The 14,868-nt window shown below is 39.8% G+C and overlaps 7 protein-coding genes across 7 annotated transcripts; all 7 read left to right on the forward strand.

Annotated features, from left to right (window-relative positions):
• Positions 1 to 417: 417 nt before the first annotated feature.
• Positions 418 to 2,367, forward strand: TM35_000222090 (uncharacterized protein; the record flags this gene model as incomplete). The annotated part of the gene is made up of 1 exon (XM_029027256.1): positions 418 to 2,367. The coding sequence occupies one exon, from the start codon at positions 418 to 420 to the stop codon at positions 2,365 to 2,367; it is 1,950 nt and encodes a 649-aa protein (XP_028881476.1).
• Positions 2,368 to 2,751: 384 nt separating this feature from the next.
• TM35_000222100 (putative NADH dehydrogenase subunit NI8M) lies at positions 2,752 to 3,249 on the forward strand (the record flags this gene model as incomplete). The annotated part of the gene is made up of 1 exon (XM_029027257.1): positions 2,752 to 3,249. The coding sequence occupies one exon, from the start codon at positions 2,752 to 2,754 to the stop codon at positions 3,247 to 3,249; it is 498 nt and encodes a 165-aa protein (XP_028881477.1).
• Positions 3,250 to 4,045: 796 nt separating this feature from the next.
• Positions 4,046 to 5,536, forward strand: TM35_000222110 (uncharacterized protein; the record flags this gene model as incomplete). The annotated part of the gene is made up of 1 exon (XM_029027258.1): positions 4,046 to 5,536. The coding sequence occupies one exon, from the start codon at positions 4,046 to 4,048 to the stop codon at positions 5,534 to 5,536; it is 1,491 nt and encodes a 496-aa protein (XP_028881478.1).
• A 466-nt stretch (positions 5,537 to 6,002) lies between these two features.
• On the forward strand, positions 6,003 to 8,597 carry TM35_000222120 (putative conserved oligomeric Golgi complex subunit 5-like; the record flags this gene model as incomplete). The annotated part of the gene is made up of 1 exon (XM_029027259.1): positions 6,003 to 8,597. The coding sequence occupies one exon, from the start codon at positions 6,003 to 6,005 to the stop codon at positions 8,595 to 8,597; it is 2,595 nt and encodes an 864-aa protein (XP_028881479.1).
• Positions 8,598 to 8,878: 281 nt separating this feature from the next.
• Positions 8,879 to 9,385, forward strand: TM35_000222130 (uncharacterized protein; the record flags this gene model as incomplete). Its single annotated transcript, XM_029027260.1, has 1 exon — positions 8,879 to 9,385. The coding sequence occupies one exon, from the start codon at positions 8,879 to 8,881 to the stop codon at positions 9,383 to 9,385; it is 507 nt and encodes a 168-aa protein (XP_028881480.1).
• A 601-nt stretch (positions 9,386 to 9,986) lies between these two features.
• Positions 9,987 to 12,686, forward strand: TM35_000222140 (uncharacterized protein; the record flags this gene model as incomplete). The annotated part of the gene is made up of 1 exon (XM_029027261.1): positions 9,987 to 12,686. The coding sequence occupies one exon, from the start codon at positions 9,987 to 9,989 to the stop codon at positions 12,684 to 12,686; it is 2,700 nt and encodes an 899-aa protein (XP_028881481.1).
• A 793-nt stretch (positions 12,687 to 13,479) lies between these two features.
• On the forward strand, positions 13,480 to 14,139 carry TM35_000222150 (uncharacterized protein; the record flags this gene model as incomplete). Its single annotated transcript, XM_029027262.1, has 1 exon — positions 13,480 to 14,139. One exon carries the CDS (start codon positions 13,480 to 13,482, stop codon positions 14,137 to 14,139), a length of 660 nt encoding a protein of 219 aa, XP_028881482.1.
• Positions 14,140 to 14,868: the final 729 nt, after the last annotated feature.

The raw sequence follows: 14,868 nt of genomic DNA on the forward strand, positions 1-14,868 counted from the left end.
TTTTCTTCCTCAGAAGTAATACTTCAGGGGAACAGTATGTATACAGTCACTTTTTCCCATTCCATGGAGAGTGGATCTATCTGCATCTACAAAAAAAAAGGCACTTTTTTGTTTCAAATTTCGTTTTTTTTTTTTTCGTTTTGTATTATCTGATATTTAATTTTTATATTAATGATCTCACACTACTATTTCTGATCTCTGGCGTACATTTACACATTTCTTTGCACTTCCTTTTTTCTTTTTTTTATGTCACATTGGGGGTAGTATCATTACCAACCCCCACACACAGGAGTGTAGGGATCTATAGAGGTAGAGAAAGTGGGAAGATTGATAAATAAGAGGAGAGAGAGAGAGAGAGAGAGAGAGAGAGGAGAACAAGAAGTAAAGAAAGAAAGAAAAGCAAACAAGAAGCAATAAATGTTATTTGAGCCATCTGGGGATCTCCGTTGTGATTATGGAGCCTACTGCCATGCACTTGGTCTCACAGAACGGGAGGAATTATACCGCAGCATCTTCACTAATGAAGAGCGACGTAAAGAGAAGGAGGCAAAGTGTGCGGAGATGCAATTGACTTTGAATACCGGTCTAGCGGCTGGTTCTGGAATCACAGGTTTAACATTAGAGCAAATTGCCGCTGTTGCTGCTCCTTTCTCTCCTCCTATTGCTGCTGCTCCTCCTCCTGCTCCTCCAGTTACAGCTCCAACAAAGCGTTCTGGGTCTACTACGAGTGGGCGAAACAGAAAGAAGGAAGTTGTTATTGATGATTTCTCAAAGACAAATCCCCAAGCAGCTCCTCCAACGATCACTTTTATTGTGATGCGTAATCTTAAGTTTTGTCTTAATGAACGAGATATGAAACCTCTTGCACTTGCCATACCACATTGTCTTTCACTTGTATCTGTTGAATTTGTGGGTTGTGGTTTATCTATGGAAAGTTATTTTCTTCTTGTAGAATCCTTATACAAAAGTCGTCGTGTGGCCTCTGTAACGATTGATTTCAACAGTATTCACCACCCAGGGTTTTATGAAGACCCTACAATCCCATTGACGACATCGTCAAAAACACTTGGTGGTACAGGTGGTACAGTAGAAGGAAAAATGGTATTGGATTTATCCTTTGGAACCACAGTTGATGAAATGGTAACACCATCACCTGAAGTATCAGGAACTACATCTGGAGATGTACGAAAGTCTGTTTCTCAACTAAAAGAGAGTGATAGTCGAACTACAGATGATATTCTATCATTAAAGTTAAAACGATCAGCTTTAATGGAGGGTGTTAAATTTGCACCATCTGCATATAGAGGACTCAATAGTGTACTCTCACCAATTGAATATCAGGTTCGTGATGAAAAAGATCGTAAAGGAAAAGTTGACTCTAAGAAGCAAGCACAACAGCAACAACAACAAGATCAAATATCACAAATAGATAAGGAATTTCCTGTTTTGGTTCCACGCGGTTGGCCTGCTATGCTATTAACAGGTGTGAAACATTTAAGTCTTCGGGGTAACGGCATAACAGATGATGATGTTATTACAATGGCATCATTGCTAGCTCGTCATCCACGCAGTGAGTTGGTAAGTCTTAATTTATGGGGAAATCATATTACCGACGCTGGTGCAATAGCGTTAGCACATATGCTTAAAGAGAACCGCACTTTACAAGTACTAGATCTAGGACACAATCAAATTGGAGATATAGGAGTACTTCAATTGGTGGATTGTTTTCGTATGCAGGATATAGCAGTGGAAAAATTAATAGCATATCGTAAACGACATCTTACACGTCGTGATGCGACTTTGCGGGAACAACAACTAGCTTCTACAGCTCCACCAGCCTATCCCAGTTATCAAGAATTATATAATGCGTGGTATCAAACCAAATTTCCTGCCGTTGTAGATGAGAAGAAAGATTCTAAAAAAGGATCACAAGCCAAATCAAAGAAAACAGAAGCTGTTTTAATACGTCCTACAACACCTTTTGATCGGGATTGTTTTCGAATGGAGAACAGTTTTCGTGTGCCTGGTAATACAGTGTTGCGTTGTGTAAACCTTGGGGATAACCGAAATGTCACAGTTGATGGGGCTCGTGAGGCTCTTCGTATTTTGTCTCTTCGTGAACCAAGTGATGATGCGGAGATGTCAACATTACAGAACAGTTCTACACATCCACCAGAACTCTACTGTGCATCTATCACACTACGCGCATTTATTATTCTTCACAGTGGTGATCCTAAACTTCGAGAGGTGCAGAAAACATTGAGTGATGTTCTGTATGAGAGACAGTTACAGTTACCACAGCCAGTCCAGGAGGATGAATTGGTGGTGGAAGATGCCAAAAAGAAATCTCCTCGTAATAAGAAGTGATGATATATATATATATATATATATATATAGTTGTGGAGATATTTCTTCCTTTCCCCTTTTCTTTTTTTTTTCCTCGCGGTGTATTTTATGTACAAAAAACAAAACAAAAAAGAGTTTTCTCTCAAGGGAGAGTGAAAAAGAGAACTTCAAACCCTTTCAAATTGAGGGGTGTGTATGATGCCCTGTTTTTTTTTTTTCTTCTTTGTTATTATTGATTATTGTAGTCTCTCTTCTTTTTTTTTTGTTTTACGTATTTTATTTCTCATTAATATTCTACTGTCTTTCTCTCTTTTTTCTGTTTTTCTTCTTGTTGTACCTTCTTTCTAAGCTAGAAGAAAGAAGAAAAGAAAAAAAACAAAAAAGAAATATATAGATAGACATCCGATGTCTTGGCGGGCACGATTCACGCCATGTGTAGCGTCTCTCACTGTGTGGTTGAATCCGAAAGATCCCAACTGCTTCGGTGTGCGCAACTGGTGGCGGAACAATCTTCCCGAGCTGCAGTTACTCAATCCCTTCTGTACATTCACCATTCAGGAGTTATCCTTTGGTGAGCCCCATATGTACATTAACTACAGCCCTACAGACCAGCGTATGATTCGCCTGGCCGGGGCAACAGAGGAGGAGTGTGAAGATATCATGGAGGCGTGTATCACATATGGGATGAATCACGCGATTATCGAACGTCCACGCACAGATGACGGTGGGGATTTAATTAATCAACCAGCCATCATCTCATTTGGATATACAGAGAGTTTTATCTCTAAATTAGAGGTTGCACCGCCGGCGGATATTGGGCAGCGCACACCAGAGGGAGTGGACGATCCCGGTCAGAAGCCCCGCGTCTACCCACGTAATGTCGGGTGTAAAATTATGCCTTGAGAAAGGGCTCTTCTCTTGGAGAACTGAACTGTGGTTATAGTCTATTTAAGAAGAAAAAAAAAAAGAAGAGAAGGAAAAGAATGAACACACAGACAAAAAAAAAAAAGAGGGAATGGGGTTGGGGAAAAATGGGAAATGGGTTTGGTGGGAAATAGTGAATCACTCACTCACTCACTCACTCACTCACTTATTCTTTATCTATCACTTTAACACTCCTTCCATACATGAAAAAAACAAACAAACAAAAGGAAGAGAGCGAGAGTGTTTCTATGTGTCTGTGTGTGTGTCTGTGTCTGTGTGTGAGACTGGGATGAGTGAGGGTATTGTCGATAGTGTGTACAGGGTAAAGTGTAGTGGTTAGTACCACTAGTGTGTTGAAAAATAAGAATAGCTGTGTAAGCGGCAGTGGAAGTAGCTTCCTACCACAAGTGTGTCTAGTTATGAATCTTGCTATCTCATCATCTCTTTATTGATATTGATGAAACAAAAAAGAAAAAAAAGAAAAGAAAAAAAAAGAGAGAACGAACTCTACAATTCCAAACGAATTAGCGTAAATACAGATATATATATATATATATATATAAATATGTTTACGTTCCTTTATCTAGAACTAGTTTTATTATTGATATTATTGTTGTTATTATTTTATTCTTTATACTTTCTTACTTTTTTGACTGCTGTTGTATGTCACTATAAAAAAAAAAAGAGTGGGGGAAATAGGAAGTAAAAAAAAAAAAAAGAAAAAAGGAAGAGAGCCTCACTGTATTAAAAAAAAAAAAAAAAAACAAAAATAAAAATGAGTAACCCCTTTAATAAGGTGGCGAGGGATTTCGCTGTAAAGATGCGGTCTAAAGTACACAAACAGAGTTATAGCAACAGTGTGATGGAACGAAAGGCCCGTCAACTCTCACCAACAGGACGGCTCGCCGTAGAGAGGATAACAGAGTTAATGGCATTGCAACAACGACATCAGCGAACATTTGATCCCGCACTTCGTACAGAGGCAACACAAATTCTCCGTACACTTCCATTACTTTCTACAGATGAGGATCCTCTCTTTATACACACCCAACGTGCACTTCGTGTTGCTGCCTACTTTGATGCTGTTGATCTTCCAACCACCTATGCATTAATAAATCAACATACAAAGAATACATTTTTATTAGATGCCATATCTATGTCTTCTTTTTTCTTCACATTAGCGAAAATGAAGCATCCGCAGACAGCGGAAATTATTGCCATATTACTACCTCGATTACGTGAATTAGCATCTGATTTAATTCCACGTGAAGCTGTTCACATTTTACGAGTATTACACCGTTACAGTGTAGAAGATACCAAATTGATTAAAACTCTTACAGAAACTGTTGTAAATACTGTTAAGGATACTCCCCTTTTAGATGTACGTCAATGTGCCGTTATATTAGCAGATACATATCCTGAAGAGGCCAAACGTATTCTTATCGCAGCAGAGAAGCGACTCTGTGATGATATAGAATTAAATACCAACATTGATGAAGTCAAGACAACTATGATGGATGTATGCCGTGTGGTATCCTTAACATGTACAGCCCCACGTGAACTTCTTAACAGTATAGCTCGACGTTCTCTTGATATAACACCACAACTCTCTCAATTGGATATTTCTTACATATTAAAAGCCTTTCACTTAAGTTCATACCGTCATTTACGTCTTTTTCGGGTATTATCATCTTCACAGGCAGCACGTGTGTCCAATACAAAAACAATTCCAACAGCTGTAGGAGTATCACAGGATCTTACCCCTACAGCTGTATCTATGACTATACAAGCTTTGGCTCACTTTTATGTTACAGGAAGTGAAGAAGTTGTTTTGACATTAGTGAATGCAGTCGCAAATGAATTAGAGGGTCTTAATTTTGCCCTCACACTTCTTGCATGCGTACGGCTTCAGTGTATTTCGAAGGATTATTCTTCAGCAACGGATATACTATGTGGTTCACCATTGCGAAAGTACACACTAAATGCACATAGTTTACAGGTAACAAGTCGTTTACTTTATGCTCTTTCTCAACTAGGTCGTTGTACTTCCACAACGGATATTGTTAATATTCAGGCATTATTAAACTCTGTGTTGCGTGCTCGTGGCCCCATATCAGATGATGTGAGAAGTTTTCTTCAGGACGCTGTGGTAACATTAGATTCTAATAGCGAGTGTAAGGATGATGCGGTGAGAGGACTTCTTGTTAAGGTGCGTGAGAGATTATTATGTGGGCGTAGTGGTGTTAGTAGTTCCGTTCCATCATGATAATCTCTTTTTTTTTCTTTTCTTATTTTTGGTTCTGGAGAAACAGGCGAAGAGACGATATATATATATATATATATATATATATTAGTGTGTCTCTTTACCCTAAAGTTTTAATTATACATTGGTGTATATATATGGCTGTTGTTGTTATTCTTTTCTTATTCGTATGAGTGGAATGATACCTTTGATTGCCATAAGGCGTGATGTGGTTCGTGTAGGAGGAGGAGGAGGAGGAGGAGGAGGAGGTATACGTGTGTTGACCGTTTTTTTTTTTTTCTTTGCATTGATGTGTTCACATGAGTAGTATAATAATGGGTTGAGAGAGAAAGAGAAAGAGAAAGAGGGAATAATAATAATAATAATTAAAACAGACTTTCTACCTTCTCATCTTTTTCTTTCTTTCCTTTTATCTATCTATCTATCTAATTAAGCAACTGGGGGAAAAAACAAAAAAAGAGGAATAGCCATGTTCGCCGACAGTACGTTGATGAGTCCGGACTTTGACGAGGACGCCTATCTCCGCTACGCCCTTCACGCCACGAACGGCCACGCCGAACGGGTCCGGCTGGCGATGTGCGCCAAGGCGGTGCGGGAGGAGGTCCACAAAATATTGTCGGAGAACGCGGAGGATATGGTCCGGCAGGTGACCGCCGCCTGCAGGGCCCAGCGGGATGTCGCCGGCGTCCGACAGGCCACCGCATCGCTCGTGCACTCGATTAGTAAACTGCGGAATACGGTACAGGAACCACATCGGGTCATTAATGCTAATATCATTAAATTGGAAAATATAAATGCGGCACTAAACACACTTCGAAGTATTCTTAAATTTATAGGCCTTACAACACGGTTGAAGAGTCAACTTCCACAAGACCTTGCCCGTGCTGCCCGTACACTTCACGAATTAGAGGAACTTTTACAAACTAGTAATATTACAGGTATAGAAGTAGTGGATAGTCGCATGGATGCTGTGGAAAAGGCTGCAGTAGTCATTCGAACAAAAGCACAAGATATGCTTCGACGTGGGGATACACAAGATACAAGTGGTGTCGCCATTTCTCTACAATGTTTCTTTATTCTTGGTAGTCTACCTCGTGTATTGGGAAGTCTTATGACAGAACAAAAACGTGAAGTAATGAAGTCATTAATGAGAGATTTAGATTTACAGAGTATGACAGATGAAGTGAACCTTGGAAATAATGGTTCTGCAAGTGATATAAATATGCGAACACGTGAAGTAATCTTTTCACGTCTGAAGTCAGCCTTTACAAACATAGCACAACATACTCAAGTAGTTGTAGCTGTTTGGAGAGTTTTATTAAAAAGAGTGGATCCTGTTACACATATTCCTTATCTCAGTGCTATAGAGAATCCAACATCTGTGTTAGGGGATTATTGGCATTTAGTCACAGAGAAACTTCGTGAACGTTTACAGGCTATTCAAAGACGTCCTAATTTTCTTGCCGCATTAGCATCTGATATATTACAATACCGTAGTCTTTTAAATTCATTTTTAGTTGATATGAGAGAACTATTGGAATTACTTAGTCGACTTATGGAAATGGACACTCTCGCCATGAGGCGAACGAGTAGTTCTTTATTTTCTAACACTTCACCTGGTGGGGTAGAACAGTTAAAACGTATTTGGCTTTCACAAGTTACACAAGAAGTAAATGACCGTTTCGCTGCTCATGTGATGGATCGACATAAGGAACGTTTACATTATATACTTTCAAAATTACCATCTATTATTCCAAGTAATAATAGTAGTCGTCCTAGTAGTATGAGTATCGTGGTGGATCTTCAACGACCACATGTGCCTGCGGCTGTGCAGGTGTTGGAAACACGTAGTTACACCGTAGTGGCCACACAAGATGTTACCATGTACCGTCAAGACCCATACGCACTCTCTATCGTACTGGACTGTGTTATTCAGTCTTTAACCACATTTATACAACCCGTAACAGAGGCGATTAACAAATGGCCACTCCCTCCACTTCCCTCCGTCTCTGGTGATACTACGAGTGCTCAATTATTACACATATGTGTAAGTAACGCATGTACACTTTTAAGTAATGACTTGGAAGCTTTATTAGCTTCTTTACCAGAAGAACTTTTTACAGAAGATCGAGCTACAGATAGATGGATCTCTGGGGTTGAAAGAGGAATTGATCAAGAGGAAGATGAAGGAGGAGAGACTAGTTCTAATGCACGTAAACATGTGGTGGATAAACGTCGTCAATTACGTGATTTGACAAACAAATTTAAATCTATTAGTGAACAAGCCATACAACCTTTTTTTAAATCCGCATCTGGACTCCTTCTTGACTCTATCTCAATGTGCGTTGGTGGAGCTCAAGGACAGGAAGCTGCAGGTGTGGGACAATTGCAAAGTCAAATACAACATTTCATGTCTCATTTCTATTATCTTTTTGATCCACAAACTTCCACACTGGATGAAAATGCACGAAAACTTTCAGATATTCTTATTGCACGATTGATTGTAGCGGTAACACTTCTTTATCCTTTTAATTCTTCCACCCAACAACATGTGTTGTGTTGTTTACAACAGATTTCCCGCGTGGTATTCTCTTTTGGCCCGGCCAGTAGTCATGGCTCTATGGGTCGAAGTACAATGTCTCTGAAAGGACAATTACATCAACTCGCGGCGTGGTATAATATACAGGAAGAGGCATTCGACAAACCCGTAGAGGAATGGTATACAGTTCTGGCCACACTTCCTCCTGTGATTGCCCGTTTATTACTTCTACAACGTATTTTACAACCCTCTAAAGGGGTGAAGAAGCCTTATACGATACTGCGGGTAAATCCGGATAACTTTGTGGAGATGATTGAAAACGCCGTGCTGGAGCAACTCCGTCTGGCGAATTCACCCCAACGGGGATTCACCGACGGAGGCACAACGCTCCCAACAATGATGCGAATGGGAGAAGTGATGAATGCCGTGGAGACGTGTTTTCGTGAGGCCGCAGAAGCAACACGTGAGGATGCTTCTCAGGCGCCTATGGTTCGTTGGGTGGAGAAACTATGGGCATTACTGTAAAAATTACCGTGGGAGAAAAATGGGAGGGAAATGAAAAGAAAAAAAGAAAATGGAATCATAGATATGTTTTTTTTTTTTTTTTGAACTATACGTGAAATATAAATTTATTATCTAGATACTATTTAGATCAATGATTGTGTGTGTGTTTTTTTTTTCCTTTTCTTTTTTCTTTATGTCTCTACTATTTTGAAGTCACTGGAGAAATAAAAAAAATATATATATATAGTAATAGGCCCCTTATCATTATTATTATTATTATTACTCTTGTTATCGATGTGGTAATGTGTTGGAAACCAAAGATTTCTCTTTTCTCACATAATAGCAGTTGTGTTCCCTTTCTAGTTATATTTGCATTCTTATCTTTCTTCCTCGTATGTACAACAACAGACGCATTGAATGCAAGTACTTTGAAAGATATCTCTATTAATGCTTCTGACGTTGTAGAAACCACCAAGAGGGATTTGGCAAATTTCACCACCACACTGCTGCTGCTCATACACGATGACACTCTCTCAGCAAGCACACGTGATATACTTAAGCAACAATTATCAACTACATTGCTCAGTGTGAAGAGTTTCACACAAGATGTCTGTACGGTTCTTGAACAGCAATGGTCAATAACCTCCACTAGTACTAATAGTGTTAGTACCAGAGTATCTGCTGTTGAGAACGCTTTACAGATTGAAACCGTATTCCTTATAGAATTGTCACATCTCTGCCGTATCGCAAGGAGACGACTGCGACGATGGGATGCAAAACTTATTGAGATTTTCGGCAACAATGATTGATGAAGTTATTGCATGGAGAAGTACTTTCATGTGATTTGGAAAATACGGTTGACTACTTTTTTGGGAACAAGTTAATGTTATTCTATTCAACTTTAGTTAAGTAAGTCTTTTTATGTATTATTATCCATCCCTCTCACATTCGATTTTTTTGGCGTTACACACTAATGGAGAGGCCTATACTTACACGGGAGTAAGAAAATAAAGGAGAGAAAGAAAGAAAGAGGGTGAGAGTGAGTGAATGGAGGGATCTCAAGATGCTCTTTTTTTTTTTTTAGTTAAAACGCTCTGATTCTGAAAGTAAAGGGTGAAAAGAGAATTATATATATATATATATATAAGGGACGGACGGGGATACAAGTATACCCCCTTATCAATATACGTATTCAGACTCCAATATGAAAGATATCTTGCTTTTCCTTTTTTGTATTGTTGTGAGCCAAATAAGAAGCGGAAGAGAAAGAAAAAAAAAAAAAAACACAAAACAAACAGATACTGTTCCTCTTTATCTTTTTTTTTTTCTTTTTCTTATTTATTTATTTAATTTCTTTTTATAACCCTTCTTCTTTTTGTTACTACAAGGATTTGTAGTAATCCGTGGGGAATGACGGCGTTGCTTGAGCAGCTTCAGCATATGCTGGAGGCTTGGGATGCTGCAGAGGATGTGGAGAAACTCTCTGGAGTAATAGACGGGCCCAGCCAAAATAGTCTTGAAGGCAAACACAAAACTCTCTTTATAACTTCTGTAGATTGCACAACAGAAAAGGATGGGAGTAACACTGGGAAGGGAAGTACGGCGGATCTTAACAGTGGCATAATCCATAGTGATAATGGTAATAGCGGTAGTGGTAATGATAGTTCTCCTGTGGCGGTGCGAGCAGCTGAGGAATATCCAATGTGGCTGAAAGAAATGGAACATGGAGGTGGTAATAATAATAATAATAATAATAATAATAATAATAATAATAATAATAGTAACAATAATAATACTAATACTAATACTAATGTAGATGGGAGTATGGGTGTTGCCCTTCCCAGCACGGGTGTGGAGAACTCACCCACACGAAAGCGCATTACCAAATTAGAACTGGCGCGGGCCGTACTCGCCCTCTTCACTTCCAACGCCGGTATTTACCGCCCAGTGCTGCGCCGAACGCTCGGCTTTCTCTTTGAGCTCATTGACGAGTTAATGGAAACAGCCACAAACACCGTAAACTGTCAAACTGCTCCCACCGTCCCAATGTGGAGTTCGGCAGAAAATGAAGAAGTGGCCGCGGCACATGAACGCATGCGAGTGATGGAGGCGCGAATGGCGAAACTCGTAGAAGAGGCCTCCACCCAACGAGATCATTTAAAAGCGGAAATTGCAGCTCATGAGGAGCGAGAAAAAAAATTGGAGGAACTTCTAAAACACCAAATTGAGTTATTGCATATGAATGTTCTGCCTAATGATATTGCATTAGCGGCCCAAACACAAAAGAGAAAAGATGCCCTTTACGTGAGAAGACTGATTGCTCGTGCGGAGGATGAAAAGGCAATTGATGAACTACAGCAGGATGTGGAATCTCTACAACAGGAACGGGCTGAACTAAGTCGTCGTGTGCAGGATCTTTTAGAACTTAATGGGAAGTATGCTATGCAGTGTATTGAATTATCCACTCGTCTTTCAATACTCTCTGATCACAATATTGGTATAGCAGTGGAAGGTAGAAAACAACAAAATGAAATTCTTCTTGAGAAACGTCGAAATGATGAACATTTACGAGATCTTCAAATAGCTAGAAATGTTGTGATGGCAGCATTTGTAAATAGACAACATGCAGTAGAAAAGTGGTGGTCTCATCTTCGTGATCAAAGACTAGAAAAAGCTGCAAAAACGCTTCTTAAACTTTCTAATGATTTTAATAAAAATTCATCATTAGATAAAATAAAAGAATTTGAAGCAGAAATTAAAGAAACAGAAACCGCATTAGCTGCTCAAGATACCACTAGTGAAAAAGCAGCTAATGCTGCTAATGCTGTAGCTGCCTGCTCGGATGATGATATGCTTAATCATTTATGGCTTACACCTGCAGGTAATAATCCTTATACACCAGAACATTTACGATCTATTTCCAGTGTGGAGTACCTTCGTACAAATCCACTTGTTGCCGAGCGTGTAATTCGTATGATATTATCTGAATGGGATAAAACAGATCCACGAGTACCTTTAGATACTTTTACACGAAATTATTTGTGGAAAATGTCATCTAATACAGATGGGGATACCTCTTCTTTATCAGGCGAAAGTAAAAAAACACTTGTAGCACATAATAGATCTTTACAAATTGCATATGCTCTAGATGCTATTTCACGTGGTGGATGTTGTGGATCATTAACATATGCCTTTGGATTAGTGACGAGAGGTAAAGTAAATGAATGCCTTTTCCGTATGTTGGAGTTTGATGGAGCGTTACTTCTCTCTATTTGTCGTTATTTAGATATGGAACGAAATACACAAGGTGGTTCGCGTGGTATGATACCAGTTGTACAGTTTGCAAGTGTTATCTTTGCAATGTATCCTTCTTATCCATTATTTCGCCTTGAGCAGATTCTTAATGCGGCCCGAAATGATGGAGGGAATCGAACGCAATCACCTGTTTTACTTCATTATACGGTTTTATTACCAGAACGTATGAATACAGATTCTGCAGCTGCTTCTGTAGAGAATACTGGGGCTCTGTGGGATACCACCTTTGCACACATCTTATTTAAATGTATCTGCGATGATGTTGAGGAATCGTGGCAGACAGTGGAAGATAGTTTTTACACCCACGCCAAACGGTACAGTGTGGCCAGCGAGTCTCAACTCATGTATAAAGCGTTTAAAAATATCCCTGAAGAGGATGCTCGCATGTGGGTTCCCGCACTCCGAGTGGCACTTGCTGGTTGGAGTGAGTTAAAACCAGAGAAGGCTCCTGTTGTGCTGGAGGAGTTACCACGGGTCTCCGTAAAGGAGGCAGTGGCTTATCTACGTACACAGACACTTATTCGTCGTGGGACTCGCCCAATGTCTAGTATTGATCACACATTATTTCTTTCTGAATTGCAACGACAATGGGATAACTTTGCAGGAGGACATGGAAAGGTAGATCTTCCTTATTATACTAGTCTTGTCGAACGCGTGGATGAGAGGCGTCATGCAGTGTGGGGATGTAACTCCTCACTTACAGGGGATCTCTTCCGACCCGTTGAGTTATCTGAAAGGGTAACTGTACGTGAATTACTGGATCGTTTACACGACAAACAAGAAGCAGTGAGCTAAGAAAGATAAAGAGATAGAGATAGAGAGAGAGATAGAGAGAGGACATAACATGAATTAAACTAATTATTATTATGATTATGATTGTTATTGTTCGGACTGTATTATAATAGTTGTGTTGGATATTTATCTATCTACTTATCTGGTGACCTATCTATATATGTATATGCGTCGCTAATTTTTTTTTTTTTGTTTCTTTAATTGATGGAAAACCCCGTGTTTTTTTTTTTTTTCTTTGGATGTTGGCAGAATAAGTTTTTTTTTTTTTCTTTCGTTTTCTTTCTTTCTCAACTGCGTTCCTTTCTTGACTACTGCTGTGCTCGTCACTGTCTTTGTGTGCAATACAAGTACATAATTGCATTGCAAGCAAAGTGTGTGATGTTCTATATTGATGTGTCATTGTGTATCTTACCAAACAAACAAACAAACAAATAAAAAAACTCCCTCTATCCATGTATAGTTAGAAACACCTCTGTATGAGGAATATTAACAAATCACTTTTTTCTTTCTCTATTTCTTTCTTCCTTCTGTGTTGCTCTCTGTTATCACTATCATTCTCTCCCCTTTCTTCTTTTCTGATGGTTCTCTTCTTCCTCTTCTCATTACGGGTGCCCAGTGAGTTCCCCCCTCAAAAAGAAAAGAAAAAAGAAAAAAGCAAAACAATAACACACAAAACAATAACAAGAACAATATTCAAGGAGAATACAAAGTAAATAGAGAGAGATAGATAGAGAGAGAGAGGTGTGTATACACACAGACATACCGACACATATATATATATATATATATATTTGTAATGTCCGTGGAGAAGGTGAAGATCCTGCTGCTGGGGCCGAGTCGCAGCGGCAAGTCAACCCTCGCCGACTTCCTCGCCGGCATGCGGGACGCCCCGACGAAGACGTACCGCGAGACCCGCCCGCTGCGCATTCTCGAGCTCGAACTCGGCCTCGACCACCTCCGCCCCACCGGCCACCACCCGCCGGCCGCCCGGAAGGCCGTCGTGCAGCTGTGGGACCTCTCGGGCAGCAGCAAACACCAGGCGGGGTGGCCGGCCGTCGCCGCCAACGCCGACGGCATCATTTACGTCTTCAATCCAGAGATCCGCGGGGCGGAGAAGGAACTCGTGCTGTGGTATAAGAACTTCGCACTGGATCAGGATCAACTCGATGAGGCGAATAACTTTGTGGTGCGGGTGCCAGACAAGCACTCACTCATCTTCTCCCACCACTCATCCATGCCGGAGGTGGCCGTAGGCGATAACGCCATTCCACCTATGCCAAAACAATTAAGAGGTATTCGTGCCGTGGAAACTTCTCTGGACTACCAGAGCGATAATTTCAAATCAGCCTTCGACGCACTGGTTGAACAAATTGTCGTTTCGCGTGTTATGGCAGAGGAGGATGAGTTGTTGCAAAAAGAGCGGGAAGCAGAAGAGACACCACGATTGATGCGTTAAATGAGAAGACTGCTCTCTTTCTTCACCTCCCCCCTACCTTTCCTTCCCTCCTCTCACTAACTTTACACATTTATCTCTCATTCAGTATATATATGAATATAGTATGTGTGTATAAGTGGGTGGACAGGAGAAGGTATGAATTAGTGAGAGTATCTCTCTCTGTCTCTCTGTGTATATGTATATGTGTATATATGTGTATCTGTGTGTATGTGCAGATGGTGTAAGTGATGGGGAAATAACTGTTCACGGTGTTTGTGTGATGTGAAGAGTATAGTGAGATATGCTCTATATCTTGTGCTGTGTTACACTCTGACAATTGACAGAGATAGAGATACACAGACATGTACACAGATCATCTCTCTTTTTTTTTTGTATTCACCCTCATTTTCTCTGAGATTGATTTATTTTCTTTTATTTTATCTGTAGAGTTACATTGCTGAAGAGCAAGATTGCATTCTTACTCTTTTCAACGTACGTACACACATACACATACACATATACATAAATACATACCGGTCGGAATCGAAAGAGGAAAAAAAAAAAAGAAAAAAATAGAAAAAAGGAGAAAACGAGTAGGGGGAAAAAATGGGGTTTATTAAGTAGCAATAGAGTCATGTAAAAGAAAATAGGATCTTCTACCCTCTACGTTACTGTTTTTTCATTTAGTAGTATGCGCCTTGGAGGTAAAAACCCTTCGTTTTTTTTTTTTTTTTTTTTTTTTATTATTTT

Source organism: Trypanosoma theileri (assembly GCF_002087225.1).
Source record: "Trypanosoma theileri isolate Edinburgh chromosome Unknown TM35_Tth_22_V1, whole genome shotgun sequence".
In the NCBI taxonomy this organism is placed as follows: Eukaryota; Euglenozoa; class Kinetoplastea; order Trypanosomatida; family Trypanosomatidae; genus Trypanosoma; species Trypanosoma theileri.